The sequence below is a fragment of the Hippocampus guttulatus genome, chromosome 10 (assembly GCF_054856545.1).
Source record: "Hippocampus guttulatus isolate MCC_2025c chromosome 10, RoL_Hgut_1.0, whole genome shotgun sequence".
Taxonomy (NCBI): Eukaryota; Metazoa; Chordata; class Actinopteri; order Syngnathiformes; family Syngnathidae; genus Hippocampus; species Hippocampus guttulatus.
This window is the reverse complement of record NC_141270.1, coordinates 1,189,432-1,212,093: the sequence shown is the minus strand read 5'-3', so window position 1 is coordinate 1,212,093 and position 22,662 is coordinate 1,189,432. Positions and strand designations below refer to the sequence as shown.

General features: G+C 48.8%; 1 protein-coding gene across 3 annotated transcripts in view; it reads right to left on the bottom strand.

Annotated features, from left to right (window-relative positions):
* gfra1a (gdnf family receptor alpha 1a) overlaps nucleotides 1-20,519 on the bottom strand; it is a 34,706-nt gene extending 14,187 nt beyond the window's left edge. For 2 of the 3 annotated variants that reach the window (XM_086122644.1, XM_086122645.1), the window contains exons 1-4: nucleotides 20,116-20,519; nucleotides 18,248-18,550; nucleotides 17,032-17,112; nucleotides 7,851-7,988 (exon numbers count right to left, since the gene is read on the bottom strand). In XM_086122644.1, the coding sequence (XP_085978770.1) occupies nucleotides 7,851-7,988; nucleotides 17,032-17,112; nucleotides 18,248-18,550; nucleotides 20,116-20,155 (562 nt within the window). In that variant the 5' untranslated portion in view covers nucleotides 20,156-20,519. The remainder of the gene's footprint in view (nucleotides 1-7,850; nucleotides 7,989-17,031; nucleotides 17,113-18,247; nucleotides 18,551-20,115) is intronic. The other variant, XM_086122646.1, reaches the window with a different exon arrangement.
* Between the last annotated feature and the right edge of the window lie 2,143 nt (nucleotides 20,520-22,662).

Sequence of the window (22,662 nt, the reverse complement as noted above, 5' to 3'; positions counted from 1 at the left end):
CAAGACTCATTTTGTTCAATCAGACAACACCACGGCCAGTAAAAACGTCCACTTTTCAGACCGAGCTTCACGGCTAAATGCTAAATAGTTGCGCGGTGACCGCTGGCGGACGGCTCGCTCGACTGTCCACTTGAGGTCGCCATGGTAACTATGACCGCCAACGTGCGTACGCCTTTCTTAAGCCGCTCCACTCGCTCGAGCCATGCGGAAGCGAACAAAGGAGAACGCTCCGTTAACCGGGTTTCTTACTCGCCGGACGGTTCGCCCCAGGGGTTAGCTAAGGCTACCGGCAGGTATGCTAAAACCGTGTTTGCTAGCATTGCTAGCGTTTGCTGAAGAACGCGATTGAAAGAACGCCGGCGGCCCCGTCCACCCCAAGCACCTGTTCTGGATTACAATTCCCTCCAACGGGTTGCGGGAGGGAGGCCCTATGCAGTCGGCTTACAACGTTGTGGAGTACCTGCATCGTATTAAAGTTTTTGGAAAGTCCGCCAGAAGTGCAACTCTCGCTACATTTTCTCCCGTCAGATTTATCGTCACGTGATATTTGCCGTGCGATCTCACGTCGGGCGCTGCTGCAGCTCGTTGTGCTTATTGCTCAACTTGAGTTGAGCGCATATTTTTTCTTTTGTTTAAAGTCATGATTAGAGTCCATATTTCTCCGTCGGGTAAACACATCATCCCTTGCCGTTCTCCGTGCTAACAGCGCTTTTTTTTTTCCAACTGGCACAAAGTAGCCTGGATGTCTTCAAGCGCGCGCACGCCAGCGCCCAAAGCAACTCCAACAGAGCGCACGCCGTGTAAACATTCAACACATTCAACACCCGAGGGCTCCTTGCCCCCCCCCCCCCCAACCCCTGTCGAAAGTGACGACAGATGTGCGTCTCAATCTAATTGTTCCATTTCAGCGGCGGAGCGGGCCCATTAGAAGCGTCATGAATCCTGCGGGCTGACAGCGCTTCTGTGCCGCAGACACGGTCCAGATGTCCTGCCGGACCAGCCGAGATGTTCCCAGGTTGTAAAAGATGATGGTAAAGATAAACAACATGGTGGGACGGGAAGAGCGCCCCCCCCTCCCCCCTCCCCCCCCCAACCTGCGTCTCTCTTGAGCGATCACTGGTGAGCGTTGGGGCCCACATCGCTGAGCTTGTGGAACTCAGGAAATGAAACTTTTAGTGGGACTATTTTTCAGGACAGAGTGAAGTTCCTCAATCAAGCAAAGTCTCCCCCCCCCCCCCAAAAAAAAATAAAAACACTTTTGGTGTTCACGCTTCTTCTGGCCATGCCGTGGTATCACTGATTTTCTGGCTAGGTTGCAAAAGAAGGCCCCTCATTCCCCAAAAAAGAGACATTTTATAAATATTGGATTGAAGTTTGAGAAATATTTTCAAGGGGGGGGGTGGTCTTTGGCCACACCATTTAATGAAACGACACAAAGAGGCTGCATCCGCATTTGAGAAGAAGAAAAAAGTTTGTTTCCGAATTGTTACTCTTTGAAGGAGAATCTATTGTGGTGACACAGCAATTGAGCTCGTTTTCGGGCTGACCGCCGCAAAAGTTGTCAACGCTATCGTCTCTCGTCGACGCAAGAAAAAACGCACGCGAGGCGAGGATGCATTAAGTCGGTTACACGAGACAAGGCGGGGCGCTGGAGAACAAAAAGAAATTCTCTCTCAAGCGCTGCCAGCCGGCCGGCGCGGTGGCCGACTTCCATCCGCGCTCAACACCCAAGCGCCTTCATTAAAATGGCTTCCTTGGGACGGGAAACCTTCACGTCTTTTTCTTCCGCTCGTCTTGCGTTTCACACGTGAGCTTTTAGTCTTTTCATCTATCTATCGGCCTGTGTATCCATCTAAAAACTAAAACAAAAGTAAAAATAATTTTATAAAAAGTAAAAAAAAAAAAAAAAGAAAAAAAACCTGAAAAAAGCAAAATCTGAAAAACATTGAAAAGATTTCCTATTGCTGAAGTTCCAGTTCTGGTCCAAAAAAAAGGCACGTGAAAAGCAACTTAACTGTAAATCAAACATCCAAACGAAGAGATATTTTACACATTGACCTCATCCGTCCAAACCAATCCGACTTCAACTATCACGTTTTACATTTCAACATTGTTTTTTACTTTTTTTTTTTGGTAACAAAAGTCCAAACAGAAAAATGACTGCAGGCTTGGAATGTTAACCACTTATTGAGCGGATGATCTGACAGACGAGCTTTGTCCTTCAAAAGTGCACATTTGGGTCAAACACACACACACACACACAAAGGCACTAAAGAGCCCTGCAACCCCCCCCCCCCCCCCTGACTATGGCAAAAGTATCCATCTGGTGGATAGGACGCCATTCATCCCATTTTTCACATGTTTTGTTATTGACTCAACTGCAGATGGTCGGCGGCAGTCGACTTCAAAGTGCAACTTGGGTCCAAACCCAAAGAGTCCATTTGAGGAGAAACACAAGTCAGGAATCCATTGTTGGAAATGTTCCTGCGGCTGACATCAGCGAGATGTTTTTATTTTGGGACCTAACGCAAGGTGGTGGAATTCGATTTGCGTTGCACATTTGTTGCACGTACGCATGCTAATAAACGTCGCGTACGGCGGCAGATCGGAGCGGCGCTCCGCCGGCTCGTTGGTGCGCCGGCGCCAAAATATTCAAAGGGGTCGTAGGTCGTCAAAGTCAAATCAGCTTTTGGAGGGGAAGAAGCTGTCGAAACAAAGTCTTTTAATCCGCCCGCCGTCCTCGGAAAGCGCGATTAGCCTCCCCGAGTGGTGCCAGAACCTTTTCCTCATTTTCTGATAGAGACAAATCCCCGCGCTAATGTTCGAAGGGCCTTCCGGCCACATTCCCTGTTGCAGGTGCGGCAGCATCGCCGGAGGCTCGAGTGCACTCGCGGGCCATTACGGGGCTGGCCGCCGCCCAGTGCGCAGCGTTTATTGGGGGGGGGGGGGGGGGGGGTACGGCCGCACCGCGCACTTGACAAGTTTCCAGAAAGCCGTCGGCTGCGGCTTCGCAAAGCGCCGGCATCCCTGGAAAGCTTCCCGTTTTGATTTGGCAGTGCGGAGAGGACTCGCGAAGCGCGCCTGGCTTGGGGATGTTTGATATTTTTTTTCCAGCCTCCGCTCCCTGCGGCTGGCGCGTCAGGCTCATTGTCGAGGGAGCCCCCGCACATTCGCCAGCCACCGTTTGCTGGCAATTTTTGGGGTTGTACTCTATGTGGCCCGCGCCGATAATCTCAACACCCAAACAGCACACCCGTCAAAGACACTGCTCAACCACTGCTCTCAAAACATGTCTCGCGAGCCTGAAATCTCCCCTTTCACCGGAGAACACTTCTTTTTCATCTCGATGGGTTTTTTTTTTTTGGGGGGGGGGCAAAACAAGCCACTCCGCTGTGATGAAACCGACTGAGTAATTGCACTAAAGCAGCGTAACGACGCGAGAATTCAGCTTTTTGGGCAGTCATGCACCGGATGGGCGGCACGATGTTTGGTGTTGTGAAGCAGCGGGTGGATCATGGACTTTCTGAAATTCGACTAATCCTGTCAACAATGCAAAAAAAAAAAAAAAAAAAAAAACAAGCAAAAAGCTGCAGTCTGAAAATGTGAGCGAGGCCACACATCACCCGGAAAAATGGGTGTTGCGACTGCTCTCATCGTGTGAAGTAGACCTGACCAAACAAGCAAGTTTGTTGTAGTACCGAGACAAAATGGAGAACGGCAGCGCGGGGCCAAAGTGCTTCCAGACAGGCGCGAAATACAAAAAGGAAGAACGAGAAATATTAGACAAGGTGAACATTTCCGATTGTCCGCCCCGATCGTTTCCTGAGCGGATCACGGATGAAGAGCGCATCGCGCACAACACACTCGCCACCCACAATCACTTTGACCAGCTCACCTGACCGCCCCGAGAACAATCATTTGAATCAGGGAGACATCGAAAACAAGCGCCCCTCACCTACACACATCGGATCTTTGTCCACTTGGATCAGGAAGGGGAAAAGGCTTGGCGTCCGTTTTTGTAATTGTCCAAGGCGCACGTCGGACCACCCACCTGCTTGACTTTAATGGAGCCTTGGCTGGCTTCTGCTCCCCCCCCCCCCCCCCCATGAAGTCGTGCGAGACGTTGACGTCGTCATAACAACAAGCATCTAAGTTGATTTTCCACGACACACTGGATTTACTGCTACTTGATATGCCGCACGAGCTGCTGTGTAGACACAAAGATTAGTTGCAGTCGCTGCCGGGGCGCCACACGCGCGCGCACACATCTGTTCTTCAAGAAAGATTTATGATTTAAAAATATGTTTTTTGTTGGTTTTTTTTTCCAACCCCCAACACGGAGAGCCCCCGAAGCACCTCTTTCATTTTCTGTGGCCTACTCAAGCAGCGAAATGATCATTTCAACTCATGCGACGACAAGAAACGTTGAAAAGTCTTCCTCGGCGCACGCTATCAGTTCAGAATTGTTCAGCCACCGGGGGGGGGGGGGGGGGGCGGTCATATAACAACACTCGGAGGGAACTGAAAAGAAGACTCGCGCTTGCGCGGCGGCCTCTCCACTTTAACTGGGCTCAATTCAAGTGTATTTCTCGAGCACTACCAAACAACCGACTGTTTACTAAGTGCTGTACACGGAGCAAAAAAAAAAAAGAAAGAAAGAAAGAAAGAAAGAAAGGCCTGCAATAAATGAATAACAGAGACGACGGTCCGAAGCACCAAAACAGTCAAACCAAAACTCATTGACTCATTTTCAGACGAGCTCCAGAAAATCAATGTGCCAATGCGTCTATCCGTGTGGCCGAGCCGCGCTGTGGCAACCGTCGAGAGACAAAGACGCGCTTGTTTGCCTTGCGGGGGGGGGGGGGGGGGGGGGGGGGGTTCAAACGTGACATCACGTTTCATTGATATGACTGCAAAAGCGCCTTCATTCGCCCGCTGCTCCACGACTTTCACTTTGCACTTGGAAAGGAAATTGCTTTCCCCCCCCCCCCCCCCCCCCCTCGCTCAGTCTCACTCTATAAGTAAGCGCATTTGCCGCCCGCGAGTACATTTCAACCTTCACTTCACCGAGTTAAGATGCGAGCGCGCCCGCCGCTTTGCATGCGGTCGGGTTTGGGATGATTCACTCCCGCCGCGAGCGCGGAAGCTCAAGTGCGGCCCGCTGACCTTTCTTTGCTTACGCCGGCGGCTCGACAACCTCCGACGGCTCCCCGATCACCTCCATTAATGCCGGCGCTCGTATTTGTGTTCCAAGGTGCGATAAAAGCTAATCCCGCCACGAGGGGCTAATTATTCACCGGGACTTTACAAATGAGGGTTGCGAGAGGAAAACTTGAAGCAGGAGGTCAGCGAAAAGCTTCTTTGTGTTATTAAAAGTGGGCTTTTCCGCACGGAAATCACTCATGCACTCACTGTCCACTCCTCATAAATTAGCATTTTTTTTAGGGGGGAGGGGTGGTGGTGGTGGGGGGGGGCTTAAAACTGTGACATTGGGCCCATTTCTAAGAGACTGTGCCGTTAAGTATTGTTTGCAGCCCTTGAAAGAACGTTCTGCGTGTCCTTCCTTCTTCCAAAAAGAGAGGACCTTTTTTTTTTTTAAATTTGTGAAATATTTCTCATTCTATAAAACAAAACAGCATTTCAGCACGTTTATGCGGATGGAGTTTTAATATGACAAGAAAAAAAAGACCTGTCATTTTAATATTGTATTTTCAAGAAAATATTTTTAAACTCAGATCAGTCTTTTTTATCGAGGAAAAAAAATGTTTCTTTTCGGGTCATAGATCGAGAATTCAAGAAAAATGATGAGATTTTTTTTTCTAGAAAGCATGATGGAGGGGAGTCTTGCCAGCAGATAATTATATTTTCTTTCCCTAAAATATATTGAAAGTTTTCAATTCAAAATGTTGTTTTCAATTGTCAAATCTTAAGAGAGAGAGAGAAAAAAAGAAGATCGTTTTGAAAATGTCGGCTTGCTCATTTTGAAACCCTCAAAAGATTGATTTGATTTCACACTTGGCCACACAACAGAAATGGCTTAATTTGTCCACCTCAAACAATTCCTGCAATCGAAGCTGCAGTGCCACATTATGCCTACAAAGTACAGGAAACCGTCTTGTCGAGGCAAACAACCCCCCCCCCCCACCCGCCCCCCACGACCTCCCCTCCTTTTCGGTAGACGAACACGCTTTCTCTGGCACTTATAAAAGCCCATTAAAAACATGAGCCGATATTAAATATTGGACCGACGCTACTTGAGGGCGCAAATCCAGGCACGAAGTGACAATCACACGGCGCCACGTGAAAAGCAAACGCGGCGAATCCATTTCATTTATTGCAAATCCTCTTTGGGGCGTGCGCAAATCGTCAATGATGGCTTTTCGATGACAATTTTGCGGGCGAGGCGGCGGTTGCCGTTAAGCCTTCGGCTGCTTCCTTATTCCTGTCGGAGAACACAGGGATTCCTTTTTAATTAATCTGGAGCGAACGCACGAGCGATGCCAACAGAGAAGCCGCGACGGCTGGCGAGAGGCGCTTATCGAGTCGATCGCACCGGTAAAATGGAAAATGACAAGTTGTCGAACGCAAAGTTGCTATTTCAAGGTTGCCGATACCAGCCACCGATACTTAAGGCAAAAAAAAAAAGAAAAAAAGCCCAAAACAAGAATCTGACTTGGACTAAGTCCTCCTCGCCGGTAGTTGGGCGTTCCACAGCGGTAGTTTGACACGTTGGCAAATTGGTAGTCGGTGCAGGCGAGTACTCGGGAGTGAATCCCGGATATGGTGATGAAAAAGAACGTCTCAAAAATTACGATCTGTGCAGATAAGGAGGAGTTACACCTTTTTTAAATTTCCATCCCCTTACGAAAAAAACTCCAGGAGATTAATTCAAACAGACCCCCCCCCCCCCCCGACCCCCCACAATGCACAAATCGAATTGATTTCAATTCAGTTCCCGCTTTTGTCCAGAAAACAGGCAAAAAGACTGATGACTGCTTCCCAAAGTCAAATCAGATGTTAGGATTCAACTCCAAAGCGTCCGCTTTCACGGAGGGCGAGCGGAATCTCCGAATATTTCCTGTTCAGAAATTTGGACATTACTCATAAGTTCAACAAAGTCTGCAAACCATTGCCAACCATCCAAATACTAGTCGATTAATCCATTGACCGTTGCAGCTCTCTAAACGACACATTTGCAGTCATTTCTTTTTGCTAAGATGGCCATTCGGTATCGTTAGCTTCTTGATTTCGGGACGATAAGACCTCCGTCGCGTCTCGGGCTGGATTGCGAGCGGCCTCCCGGGAGCCGTCGTGCCCTCTAAAATGGAAATGGCGCCGTGACCCGGAGGAACTGACGGAAATTCGACATGTCCCGTCTCTGCTGCCCCCGTCAGTCCATCCATCTTTTCTCTGGGGCTTCGCCGCAGGTGGCGCATCTGCTGCGGGGACTCCTCTGAAGGACGCGTCCATCAGACCCCCGGCCACCAACGAACGACCGAGCCACTCTCTCAGTGGACCGCCGGGGTCCCAAATGGCGACTACCGAACCACATAGGCGAGGTGGATCGATTGGAATTTGGCCAGAAGGAAGATCATGCCTTGGGCAGGGTCGGACTTTTCGAGAGCTCCAGAAACTTATGAAGGAACGGTTTGTGTTTGGACTGCAAGAAACGCTGCTTATGTTTTGTTAGGGGGCTCATTTAATCAGCACGGCCGACTAGGTAGGGAGCACTTTTAGACATCCGGAATCTTTTGGAGCAGAACATGATTGGAACCTAAAGTTCCAAAGAGTACTCAAAGTTTTGGTGAGGAAATGCACACACACACACACACACACACGATTCTCATTACCCAATATGGCCCAGTTGGGGTGGGCCCTCCTGTTTCTACTGGGGTCCTGCAGGTCCGTTGAGGAGGGGCCCCCCCGGGCCCGGCCGCCCACCCTCGGTGAAGACAAAGTAGCCGAGCTGCTCCAGGGTTGGGCCCCCTCTGCAAGAAATGCGCTCGGTTCAGGACCCCCAGCCCAGCGCCATCGCATAACGCAGAGGGAGGCCAGAAAGGGGCGGGGAGGGGGGGGGGGGGCGGGTGACAGAGGGAAAACGTCAAACAAGGAGTGGGAAGCTGACTCACATTTTGTCAGGTTGGGGGGTGACTGAGTTTCATTCGCCTTTTTACATACAAAAGCCCCTTTCACACTGACCACTGAAGCAGACTTTTTCGCAGTAGCACAACTCACGTAACTCGGCACAAAGCCAACTCTCCACTCACAACGACCGACGCCCACATCACTCACCAGACCTGGCCGCGCCTTTTAAAGCCACACACGTACGGACAATCGTTTCTTTTTTTTTTTTTTTTTTTAAGCGCATGACTTGAATGCTGCTGCTTTTACCATCCGTCCTCAGACTCAGCCGAGTATGGGTGGACTTTGATTGGCAGTGTGAAAGGGGCCCAAAAGAGAGCAGCAAGATCTTTGTTTACATCTTCTCTTTCATGTTTGCTCCTCGTAAAGCATCTCAACGATCCGCCGGCACCACAAAGACGGGAGAAATATCCACTCGGGTGGAACACAAAAGGGGGCGGCGAGCAGCAGGATTACTGGCTGAAAGGACGACAATTGTTTGCGAGGCGAGCGGATCGATGAGACCAGCCGACCAAACGAGGCGCTCGCAAAGGAAGCTTCCGCCGGCCGCCTGGCAAATTGGGGCCGCGCAGCGCAGGCATGGATCTTTTGGTTAAGAGGGCGCTTGTAGATGAAACAAATGCAAATGCATGCATCGATGCCCTCATTTAACTCGGCGCGGAGCAAACACCGACCCAAAATGGGCTGCCGAGTGCGTTTGCTAACGCAAGATTGCCGCTTTTGGTGAACAAAATGCAGCGCCGAAATATGTTTTCTATCCGACGTGTTCAGAGTCAATTTTCACGTCTCAGTCTTTTATTTCATTAATGTCGCACATTTTTCACGTTCAGTCGGGAACAAAGCCTCCTTAAAAATGATTTTATGTTTGGTCAAGTCTTTCCACAGACGCGGCCGCACAAATATATTCAAAAGTTTCGTACAAATGCTTCAACATCAACCCGCCCCCAAAAATACAGAATCTGCGTGTGAAACGCAAGATCATTTTTGTCCACTTGGGGTCGCCCCCCCTCCCCCACCCATGCTAAACTGTCGTAACTGCAAAAACCTGCGAAGGTGATCGTGCGTGTTTAAAGGGTGAAGACACGGCAACATCCAATTTTTCCAAGCAATTGCCGCTTCCACCCCCCCGCCTGAAAATGACAGGAAAAACTCTGATCCCGCTTGTTATTTTGGGAGCGTGGCAAGCGAGCGTGTTTAATCAAAGACTAGCCGTGTGATGTCCACGCTAGAGGAAATTCCATTAAGACCAAAGCTTCCCAAGGCTGACGCGTTAATCCCGCCGGCCGACTGTGCGCCTGACAGCTCGGCCCGCACGGACTCGACGCACCTGCCCGTGGATACTCGACACCCTGACCGGCGCAATTTTGACAACGCATCGCTTAACACGCCGCGAATGATGCAAACGCGGCCGGGAACGAAATCGCACGTGGTTTTGCTTAGGCGCAGCACGCCGCCCGCAAAAGGGTGACCTTCCGTCTTCGTGCGGGGTTGAAAACCATTTGCCACGAACAGCTTGAAATTTGGTCGCCGTTTTCAAGAGTAATTCGATTTCTCATCAACCTCTTGCGAGAGGTTTTCCATTTCGCAGAATCCGTTCCGAGGGATGAGCAACACCTCTCTTGCATTGTGCGGTATCGATGGCGCTGAAGTCGCGTTTATCTGAATGCGTGAAGCCGCAGCAGCCGCGTGAACGCAGAATCGTAGAAAGCCGAATGGGGCCGTCCCTTGTTGTGTTGAAATTTGATTTGTACGTCACCGATGCTCATTTTTCTGTTTCTCTGCGTGTAAAAGCCCATCTGTGTCAACCAACGCTTTCTAAATAGCCGGCCGTATGAATGGCACGGACGCGGAATCGGCTCGCGGACCCCAGCCCCCCCCCCCCCCCCCCAACCCGCCACTTTGAGAGCCGGTGAAATGAAAATGACTCCATTTTCATTTCAAGTAGCACTTCTTGTACGTGTGTGTGTAATGCACACTCAAATTTCACCGCACTGCCGTCAGTGTGTGTGTGTGTGTGTGTGAGGAAGTTAATTGGCCGTATATGCATGCACGGCAAAGCGACGGCGGGTGGCGGACCTGCCGGATCTGGCGCCGGGCCACCTCCTGCTGATTGGAGCTGTCAGCCGCATTTATTAATGATGACAAATCACCCCGCAGCCCCGGCATCCAATAAAAGGTCTCTCGGAGGGGCTCAAACCTGCTCGGCTCGGACTAAATGATTTTCTTGGCTCGCCGCGAGCCAGCCGGCGGTCCGGCCGACGAGCCGTTAGGGCCGCCCGCCGTCGGAAGGCCGAGCGGCTGGATTTTGCCGTCGCGATGCAGAAACGTGATGACCGAGGAGGACGGCTGACAGGTGGCAGCGTGCTGGCTTCGTGGAAAAAAAAAAAAAAAGCAACGGCGGGGTTTGACCTTTGCAAGGATTTCAGTGGCATTAAAACACAATTTGACAACTAATACCTCATAAATGGCTTCACTTCATTGGCTAACAAGGCCGAAGGGAGCGATTTCAATGCGGCCCCGCAAATGGACTCGATGCAAATGAACGGAATCCGCAATTTAGCGTTGCCCATCTGACGAGTTGATGAGATTCAAATTTGGTTCGCAATCAGGCAAAAGCTCACCTTTAAAATGGTCACCTTCAATCCAAGATGGCGTATTTCGGGGCTTCCATTTTTTTTTTTTTTTTGTAGGTCTTCCCATGATGGACATCCAATACCCGTCACGTTCTGCGTGATGGTAGTTGTAGGACCCCAAAAAGCAGGGAGGCAGGGAGGAGCAGGGTGGCTTGACCAAAATGTATTTAACAAAAACTACACACAGCAGTACAATGGAAAAAAAACCCACTTAAGTCGAAGTACTCAAAAAAAAATGCCTGGAAATCACAAGTATCAACGCAAACTACAAGAGGAAACGAAACATGACAGGAGCAGACGTATGCTCACATACTCCCAACCAAGACTGGCAGAAACTCAGAACTCAACACAAGCTAAGTGACGAGACGACGAGACACACCGGCACAACACACAAAGGCTTGAGGGAGCAAATCGCTTACACGCAAGGAACACTGATAACGAGAACAGGCGGCGAAAAAAAAAAAGGACACATGAGGAAGCAAAACCAAACGTAACAATACCAACCACATTTCATGGCTGCTAAGTGAAACTGGGTTTGAGGGGCGGAATTTTTCACCAGTCGGAGCGATTCATTTTTGAAGGACTCCCGGAAGTGGGCAAAATGAGCTGAAAAACCTCCGGCGTCTTTTCACGCGCGGCTTCTTGAGGCTTTTTTTGCGAGCCCGTTCGTGACCGACGTGCCGACAAAGTGTCATGTTGCCGAGCCAAACTGGCTGTGGGGGTTGAATTTCCCCCCCAAACATTTCTGAGATGAGGTCATTTGTTGAAGGAGAGCAACAACGACAAAGAAACAAACAAAACAAAAAAAAAGCATTTTAAGGCGGTGGCGGGTGGGGCTCGAAATCTCCAGAGAGAGGGAATAACGGCCCGGGCACCAAAACTATTTCCGGAGTAAAAGAAGTCGTTTCCAAACTAATTCCAGCCGGCGACACTTTCACGAGCTTTTCTTGAAATTAGAGCCTGATGGGCCCGAGCATTTCAACTGGATAATAGCGTTGTTTTTTTTTTTTTCTTTTAATACCTGCTGGTGATAATTTGTGGACATGGCGCATTGCTTCCCTTTCCTGACTGCGGCGGTAAACATCTCCATGGCAACAGAGCCGGACCAATCCGAGATGATGGACTACTTCATGAGAAACGTGTGAAGCACACCGCAGAGACTCGTGCTCCGTAAGGCGCTACGAGGCACAAATGGAAAAAGCTGCTGCCCAGGATTCGGATTGCCAAGACGCTGCGGCCGACAAACAAAGACTCGGCCGGTCACGCGCGCTTCCAAAAACACATCCAAGAAGGTCAGAGCGACACTCATCACGGTGCCCGCGTTTGACTTTTTTGCCACCCGCTTGTATGGGCAATTTTCATTTGATCAGGAACGGGAAAAAGACATGCCGCAAAAGAACTCTTGAAATTGGCAACGTGTTTTGTGAAGACCGTATTCCCGTTTTTGGATGTACAGGAATCCCTCGCTGTAGCGCGGTTCATCTTTGGCGGCGTTGCGGTTTCACATATTTTCGATTGGACTTTTTTTGAAACTTTGCCTTGTGTTCTGCATCCCGATTGGCTAAGGCCCCGTAGACTCGTGTCAACAGTCATTGAAACGACAGATCCCGAGTGAGTCAAGAGTGCTGCAGAAAAACACGGCTTGGACAACCGCGCCATGGCGTTGTCCCAAATGGCACTTGCGATCAGAGAAGGAGAAACGGCAAATAGGCAATCACTGCGTTAAATCCTCAGCCACGACTCCTCTCCCGGATCAGCCCCCCCCTTCCACCTCCCCAAACAAAAAGAATGATATAAATAAAAACAAAGAGTGGAACAACGGAGAGACAAGGTCAGCGAAAGCCAATCCCGACTGGGCGGCTTCCTCCACCGCCACAACTGCGAGTGTTCCTCGCGGGCCTCGCACAAGGTGAGTGCTTTGGAAGCTACCGTAAAATCGCGGGGACGAGCGGGAGGGAAATTATAATCCCCACCCCCGCCCCCTCCCCAACCCCCAGAGAGAGAGAGAAATCAATAGATTCTTGTAGAAACGGCCTCAAATTTCCAATTTAACACAGCGCGCTATCGATTGGGCGAGGAGGAGACCAGATCAACTCGAATTGTGGAATGGCGACACCGGCTTGACAAACGTGTCCCATCCGATGATTTTTCCAAAGACCACCAACTTTGCGAGCTACACCCCCCCCCCCCCCCCGCCCCCCCCAGCAAAACGAATTCTGTTTCGAGCTGATTCGGCAACCTACCATGATAAGTCGTACAAAAAAAATAACGAGAGTGCAGTTTTTATCAGGTTAATTTGCTGCATTTTTTAAATACCGGTAGATTAATTTAGGATTCTAATTGACCTCGAAAAAATCTTGGATTTTGTTGCACAAAAAAAAAATAATAAACTGAGTTTCCATTTGAACTTTTTGCTTGAAAACACACACGTGACCATCCACATCGTTGCTTTTTTCAAAGCAGTTTTGTAGGTAGGTTGAGAATAGTTTTAGGAAGTACTTCTCAGATTTTTGGGGTTCTTGATTCTGACGGATTATACCTCTTGTGCTTAAAAAAGAAATCACGTTTTTTTTTAGTTTTTTTTTTCTTCAAATCACTTTTATGAATAGACTTTAGTGATCTGGCCTTTGTCTGAGACAAAAAAAGAATAAATAAAAATCTGATTTCTGGTTGTAATGGCGTTTTCTCCTTCCACTTGGAAAAGCAAATCATCCATCAATCATTTGGGTTTTGAAGCGGCAATTTGGGGCTCGTCCAGTGACAAACTCGGCCAAGCGCAAGTCACCCCAGTGAGCCGGGATGACTCGTAAAGTGACGTGCGCCACTTGTAAACCAGGACGTTGCCAAGGTGAGCCTCCGTGAAGCACATCAAAGACTCAACATGTTGTCAGTCAGCCAAGTGTGAATTCCGGGGGGAGGGAAATTTTTTTTAAAAAAATACGCGGAAAGATCAGGCGTGATGCTTCTTCGTGGCAAAATAAATCCTCTTTCTACCTCTGGAACTCCTCCGCGTTCCCATCCTGACTTTATCTCCCATGAGCGCGAGCGCACACACACACACGCACGCACGCCTTATCTCCGCACATTGGCAGCCTGTAATGCTCAAATGTCAAAGGGCCGGGGGGGGTCAGATGCACCCCCCCCCACCCCACCCGACACTCCTCCCCATCACATTTTATTCAGCCCGCTCAGCAAAGTCTCTCGTTCATGTTTCTTGCGAAATGGATTGGTTGTAAATATGTTCCAAAATGTCAACTTTGACCAATTTTGATTTTCTCTTTTCAACAAAATGACTGAACAAGAGTTGTGAAAGCGAAACTTCCGGACAGCAGCGTAAGTACATAAGTACAAATGCATTTTTCATTTCGGTTCAGTCTACAAAGGCTTGGAGCAACACCGACACAGATGCTATATACAGTCACAATTCTTTATCCTCCGCAAAGAAGAGCTAATAGTAGTACCCTACTGAGGAGGTGAGATGATCTCCATATATGATATTCACCAGCATAGATTCTTTCTCCTCTGAGAAAAATGTTCTTGCAGGTCACTTTGCAATAATGGTGCAATTCTTCTTTGGTCGTGTCCGTTTCCCTGCAATGTTCTGCCAGCTGGTGGCCAAATCGCCCCCGCTCGGAATCAAAATGACTGTTTTTTGGGACATTCTATTTGATTATACGAATGTTTTATTTTATTTTTTTTTAGGCACAACGTTATACCGTGCTATTTTGCGGCACATCGTGGGATAAGCGGTTCAGATAAAGGATGGATTACAATTATTGTATTTTTTTTTTCATCAGGGGCCTGTGATCAACGCCATGAGGAAAGATGATGTGAAGAAATTCCATTGGCATCTCAAGGCCCCACCGTACGCGACTTCTGTGAAAGCGAATTGACGAGGCCGAGAGTGAGTTTGCCGCTTATTGAGAAGGACTTTGCCACGGCCCTTCGGCTTCCGGCGGCCGCCCCGCTAACAGATGTTGCCGCGGCGGTTTTGACGTCTCGACACGTCGAGTGGGTGATGCTCCGCCGGCAGCCAAAATGGAGGAGGAAGATGTGGAGGAGGACGCAGATTAAGGAGCGAGGGGGCGAGACAAACACACTTAAACACACACGCGGTAAGCCAGCCAGCCAGCCAGGAAAAGAGGGGAAAAAAAAAAAAACATCCCTAACAAGCCGGGGAAGCGGTTTGTAATTACTGCAGGGAGGCTTGTCAAACATGCAGGTTGGAAAATAAATTGCTCCCAAGCAGAGGCTGGATTGCTACTAATCCAAACTCTAGCAGGGGTGGGAAAAGTACGGCCGGCGGGGGCGCTGAAATCACAATGGCGGCTTCATAAATGTTGGGACACGGACACAAATCTTTCAAATCGAAGCTTTTCTCAATTAAGTTGTCATTTGACATGCGCTCGCAAAAATTTGTACGCTTACTTGACAAAGTCCGGGAGGGAGTTGCATTCCGGTTCGCGCGCAGAAGAGAACTCCGGCGTGGAATCTTCCTAAGTGGCACTTTGAGGAAGCTCTAATGTCAATCTCGTCATCATCATCCTCAGCTCGCAGCCCGAGCAGGACACGGCTGGCTGCAGCCCAGACGCTCCATTATGTCACTTTTTTTAGCCTGACTTTGACATTTCTCTCATCATACTTCTTCCAAAGAGTGTTTCTTTAAAAGGCTCTTTGGCGCAATGGACCGACAGCGTTTTCAATCTGGCCGTCTACTTGGCAGGAACGTGCGTCATTGCCTCAACGGGCTGCTGTAGGGATCAAAGCAGACTCGGCCGCGCGAGGGGCTCGGCGGTTTGAAGCGGCTTTCAACGACAGAAATTCGCAAGCGCGCGCCATGACGGTCGGTCATTCAGGCCCAACTAGTTAGCCGCCTCGACGGGATGCCGAAGAAATGGAAACAGGGAAGGGAGCTTTCTGAGAGAGAGCTTCGAACCAGAAGAATAGAACGCACAACAGCACTCGACGGGTGATTCGGGGCTGACTAGCTCACTGCCTAAACGGGCTGCCAGATCATTCAAAAAAGAACGGCAACGGGATAACAGCTTACTGTGAACCAAATTTGAAGCCCAAAAATTACAGCCACGCAAGACCAACTGCATGCTGACTACATTGAACTAATCCAGAGGTGTCCAAACTAAAAGCTGAGGGCCATTTACGACCCACCGCCCATTTTTCAGCGGCCCGCGTCATGACAAAAATAAATAAATAAATGAAATACTAAAAATGACATGTTAAAGTGGCCCTTTCATCCTTCCATTTTTCTGTACGCGGCCCTCAAACGACAAAAAAAAGTTCGGATACCCGAGATAGTAAACAAGCCCAAACAAGCTGCCGTAAAAATCAGTACGGAGACGAAACTTTGCACGAGAGCGTTTGCAAGTCACGACACCACACACCATGAGCACACAGTTCAGGTTTGCTGCCGAAACAGGCTGCGGGAAAAATACAAAGTGCAGAGTAAAGATGAAAAGAAGCTGGAGTGAGACCAGTTTTGAACTGAGGGCAAACTGCAGCATGCCAGCAAAGATCTGCGATTACTTTGGAAATAAATAATGTCCTGTCTTTGCGTAACATTAAAAAATGCACCCCACCCCCTCCATCAAGTAATTGCAAAAAGTAATTTCTAAAGACACAAGTTCATCACAGCCACGGAACATATTAGGATTTTGTGCGCGTCCTCCTCCATGCTCAACGAGATACTCAAAATGGACACGCGATCCTTTTTTTTTTTTTAATCCTCCAGCCACCCACGTTGTGATGTCACCCGTACGAGCGGCAGAGGCGTCGTCGTCGTTTTGAGGGCAGCCCAGCCTCCGAAAAGGACGTCTTTGCGGATGAGGAGGCCGAGTGCGTCACTTTGATTTGACGCGTCTTTGATATGGCGGATCTTCGCCTGCGGCGGCGATCACGAGCCTTGTGAGACAGGCTCAAGACACCAGCGCGCAGGCGAAGAAGAGCGCAATAGCGCAAGACGCTCATCTGCACGCCCGACGCACATCACGACGTGCTGGCAACACGGAGAGGCATCCTATGTTTTTCGTCACTGCGCAATGAGACTCAGAAGTTCTCTCCACCATGCGGGATCACTTCCATGCGGCGTGGCCGGGTAGAGGAGGTGGTTTATCGGGTTGTGGGTGGGGGTGGGGGCGGGGTGCGGATGTACGGCGGACAAACTACGGGAGGCTCCGAGAGCGGCGCGGAGCGCGGGACAAAAACGACCAGAGACGGCGTGAAAGGCATCGACCCCACTCACCGATGATGGGGGCCAGGCGGAAAACGTCCGCCAGGCGACCGTTGGCGGCCTCGTAGGGAGAATCCTCCAGAAAGTCGTTACCTGGCGGGAAGAAGGGCAAGTTAGAGACGGGCGCGACGAAGACGCCGCGACTCATGCCGTTTCATGCAAATGCTGAGTTTGTGCCATCACGAGAGCTTTCGTTCTGCGCGACCGATGCAAAGCGCAAGAACACAAACCGTTCCAGAAATACGACCGGTCGACAGGAAGACGGACCCGCGCGCTCGCCGACAGACCGATCGGGGACGATGTTGTGAACAATCCCAGTCGCTTATGATACAAAATGCTAATGGCGGCATCAGATAGCATGCTAGCTGTCTGATGCTATCCTTTTGGTTCCGTTTCTCACTTCCACAAACATTGTCACGCTGCAATGTGATAAGTGAATCGCAAATCCGCGCTGTTGCAGCGTGTGTAAAAAAAAAGATGTCTGTCAGGTCCGTTTTGATCGTTGTGCTCAGTAGTAGCCTCTTTTCGATGCCCCCCCCCCCCACCCGACTTCCTCCAGCACAGCTGATTGAAATGATCGGGATCTTTCTCAGGCTTGCGCAAAGCTTGTTGATGCGCCGATCCTTTGGATGCGAGCCCCCTAAAATATCGCCGCGGTATCTGAACACAAGTTACTTGGCCATTGGAGCCGCTGGTCGGTCGAGGCATAGACGTGTCTTGTCTGCGTGTCGGCGTGTTGTTTATGACCGTCCCGCTTGTGACGCGCTTATGTAGGTCAGTCGATATCCACGCTGGCCCGCAGCCTCACGCTCGATTAGGCAGCTTGGTCAGCGGCCTTGCACGACTGCGAGTCGCCTCGCAGGGACGGCACCGAGTTTACTCTTTGCCCCCCCCCCCCCCTCTGTGGCGCCCTGCCCCCCCCCCCCCCCCCCGACACACTCACAAGCACATAGCGACCCCCCGGCCCCCTTCCCTCACGATCCATCCTCCTCCTTTAGGGCCGGTGCAGCCTTTCGGCTGGAACTGGCCAGCGCTGAGGGCCTTCAAGCTCCATTCCGTCCGCAGACAGCGACTGCGGAGGTCAAAGTGCGTCTCGGCTTCGCAGGACTGGGTGAAAGGGGGTCGGGGGGGGTACCGAGGAGGTGAAACCGAGTAGCTCGGCCTGCATCCGTGGACTGTCGGGTGAGTGAGACCGCATCATTGGGCAGCGGAGGCCCGCCCGACGCACCTTGTAAGGTCTGGTAGATGCCCCAGTAGATGCGCAGGCAGTTCTTCTCCTTCTTCATGCCCCTCTTGCAGCGGCAGTTGTACAGCGGGCTCTGTTTGAGCGCGTCCACGGCGCTGCGGCACTCGTCCTGGGCGTCGCGTCGAGCCACGCCGCTGAAGTTGCCCTCCTTGGCGACGCCGGCGGCGCACTGCCGCATGGTCCGGTACTTGCTGCTGCACGACGCCTCCTTCAGGCACTGCTCGCTGGCCCGCACGCAGTCCATGCGCGACGACCGCCCGCCCTCCTCGGCCCCGTGCAGCCCATCTGGAAAGGTTGAGGGGCACTTGATTAGGCACACCCTGACCTTTTCTTGTCCTTGCGCCACCTCATACTCACGGATCACTCAACTGCTCATAAAAATATGACAAACGGTGCAAAAACTCGGGGCATGGATACTTTGTCATTTATCATGCGAAAATTCCCCCACGTAAATATTTGTAATTGCCTCGAGTGGTCACAAGGGGGCAGCAGGGCACTTTTTAAAAATTACGAGCGAACGTTACGACCCAACTTCATGAAGCTCCACCCCTTATGGAGCAAAATATGTTTTCGATGGCATTAAAACCACGCAAAGAGCAATCACAGGTGCAACAATTACTTGATTCAGCGGTAACTATTTTGAGAATCGATTAATAGTTTGAGAAACATTGTTCAACCCCAAATTGTTGCAGTTTTACCCTCTCGACAGTAAATATTCTTTTACGGTCCTCCATGAAAAACAGACTCATATTTGTGTTTCATTAACGGTGAACATTTTCAGACGCCTACTTTTACTTTGGTGAACAATGAACAATCAATTCAACTTTGTGAATGTTCTACACTGTCCAGTTTTTCAAGAAACAGGTTGTTGTTTTAAAATCGGATTCAAATTATAAAAACACTTTTCAATTCAACACTGTATCACGGTATTGTTTCGATTCAGACAAAATGTTCATGTATTGTTATCTGTAACTATGCTTTTTTTGTTTCTGATATTCTGGTTACATTATTTAGCTGAATAAAAGCATCACAATTTTAGAAACAATTCTCATTGTAAAAGTAAACGGAACAACATAATCTGTGGCAAAGTATTTTGTATCACGTCTTGTCATAATGTTTCTGATATATCTTTTTTTCATAGCTACATGAAAGCGTCAAACTATTAGAAATACTTCGCAATGCTGTCTCCCAGGGTCATTATTTTTGTTTTAATAATAACTTTTTTGGACACATTAATGGCGTCGTCTTGTCTAGGACGACACTTATTATCTCTCTGCTGTTTCTGCTATTTTGGCAGACAGATGCGCGGAAAGACTCAAAGGACGAGAACTTTTTTTTTTCCATTTGCATGATATTGAATCACAGGATTGCCTTTTTTTTTTTTTTTTTGGGACACAGCATCGAGATTGTCATCCATGGTTTTCTCGAACGACACGTTTTGTATCGGGTCTTTGTGCGTCTGTGGTATGTTGGTGGTCTCGTTCGGCTGCACGACAGGGTCGTAACATGAGTAGCCGCCGCGTGCACGGTGCAGCTATTGGGAGAAGCCTCGCCAGTTGCAGTCCTTTAACCGTCACATTGACCAAATGCGCAATGCTTTACTATCAAATGTGAACGGCTGCAAGTGAAGTGACCAGTAACGCGACAAGTAGTGAAACTTCAGTGGGTAAAAGTTGATCCTCCTCACAAAGCCAATAATCTCTTGCTGACTTTGTGTTTCTGACGTCGCGCACTTGGGACCTTCGAACGAACCGTGGGAGCTGTTCCAGCTTGAACCAGGCTTCATTCAGCCTCACAGCCGAGGCAGAGCAATACAAATGAAGCCAAGAAAGAAAGAGGCCAACGTGTACCTAAAAGAGGCAGAAGAAGGCAGAGTCCAGCGAGCATCATCCTCTCCTCGCACGCGACGAGAAACAGCCTCCTTGGAAGAAAAAGCGCAAAGTTGGGCTCACTTTAAATCCACGGGAAGGAATTCCATTGCCACATATTCAGAAGCCAAATCAAAAGCGATCCGCCTTTTCACGCGCGTACTTGTTGGAAGCAAGTAACGCTGGAAAAGCTGTGCGAGTCCAAATGTGCTCGTCCGGCGGGATGCTCGCGTCTGACCAAGTGGCGCATTGAGCAGCAGGAGCGCGCCTGCTTCCCCCTCAAGTGCGAGACCACCAATGCGTGCAGCGCACGCAAGAACCACAAGGATGAGCACAAGAAGAAGCTGAGAAGCGCTGCCAGTCTGCGCGCCGCGGCCGTGTTACCAGCACAAATACATATTTATCTTTAATGAGCACCGCGGTCCCAGCGCGCGCGTAATGAAAATAACCTGCCAAAGAAGAACCCCCCTCACCCCCACCCACTCCACCTTCTTTCAAAGTATCATTGCCGCACTCTAAAGGACCATTCGGAGCATTTATGAAGTGTTTCATTAAGTTCCCTCTCCAGCACCGACCTCATTTGCACACCTATTAAAACAAAACACACAACAGAGTTGCATTTGTGGGAAGTATTTGAAGTCGGGTTGTTATTTTTGTTTGTAATTGGACATCTTTCCGCTGCATATTTATTACGAACCAGATTTACATACATACAGGTACATACACAGATATACTGTATATACATATACACACATTTTATGTATACAGTATACTGTGTACGCGTCCAAAGCAGGCCGCAACACAGTGGACACTGTCGCCATCTATCGTTTCTTTTCGGTAAAGCACCCCGACAAAGCTTAGGGTGGATCATTCAAATTAAACGAATACACAAGAATAAACCAATAACAGAAAAAACGAATCTCATTTTAATTTTGAATGAAAAGTTTAAAAATTCCATGCATCTATTGTCCATGCCACTTATTCCTCATTCACAGGCAAGCATTTACAACCTAGTGACAAACTGATTTTACCTTACCTAAAATAAGTACGAAAGAAAGCTGAGATGCATTGAACAAATTCAAAAAATTTTAAGATGAACGACTACCACCTTGGACCTAATTTACGAACACCGACAAATTAATTCCAGTATTTCTATGTTTCGATCGTCATGAAATGTCCCGTGTCGAACTGAAGGATGGTGTATTATTTGGCAGGAAGTTCCAGTGTCACGACCGCTAAACTAACCATAAAATGGCAATGAAGAGCAGGAATATTCGCGGCGACGGCGGTGAGTCACATGTCACTCAATTGACTTACAGCTGTCTATAGCTGTGAAAATGGGGCATCAAAATCACCTGCCTTCGGTTTAAATTATTTTTTTTGCTACGACTGGGAGGCTTTATGGCGTTGTAGTACACAAAACCGAAGTTAAGGCGAGGAATGGAAGACCAGCTAGCCGTTGGTTATGTTGCTAAAGTGTTAGCATCTTAGCTTCTAACATTTGACACCCGTCACGTCAACCAATAGTGGTACGAACATTGAACATGCACTGGTTTAAAAAATGGAACATATGAAACACCAAAGTCACATTTTAGTTGCATTAGTACAAATTGGCTGGAGGTTGCAATGCTGATTGTGACGTCTTTAACTGGTGTGTCACGGCTAACGGTTTGTGTTGTACAATACGTCCTGATTTATATAGCGCTTTCACAACAGCTGCAGCTGTAACAAAGCGCTTAACAAAATAGTTAACATAAAGTAAAATAATAAACACAACACATAACATAAAACACGGACAGTCGTGCAATCTTAACAACGTTTCCCTCACACGCTTTGTCGTTTCAAGCAGTTTGAGATAAAAGAGGAGAGAATCAAAGTCTCAAGTATTAATTGAGCTGACAGTATGTATAAGTATCATTTTTTGGGATAAATATTTAAAAATGGTGAAAATGCATCAATTTCATGCTTATTGATTTTAAATCCCACTTTCAAGCTTTTGTAGCCCTCTTGATCCCACTCAAAAAGTTGCTGTCGTTGGAAAGCTTGAAAACACAGAAACAGTCAACATATAATCAACATGAATAATTTTCAATCAATTAACTTCGAGCTAGTTGTGTTGTATAGTGGTGGTGAAACATGGACGGTGGTGAAACATGGAACGCGGTCTGATTTCTATTTCAGTTGCACTTTGAAGCGTGTAGCCTACAATGTCACCAACGGTTAGCTAGTAATGGGTATTGAAACATTCTCTCTCTCAATCTCTCTCATATCTTCAGACCTCCTCACATCCGCTTTGAGTTTGGACGAACTTTTTCACCAAATTCTGATGGCAGAACAACACTTCATTGAGCAGTCTCAACAATTAAAGAAATTGAGTTGCGCACTTTGCCCGCTGCGACGAAATTCTAGCCAATGAGTCTCTAAGATGCTAAATGCCAGCCTGCTTAGTGGAGTTACAATCTGAGGGCTTGATGATTATTTATTTATTATTATTATTTTTTTTAAGGACGTTCAAATATTTTAGTTTTC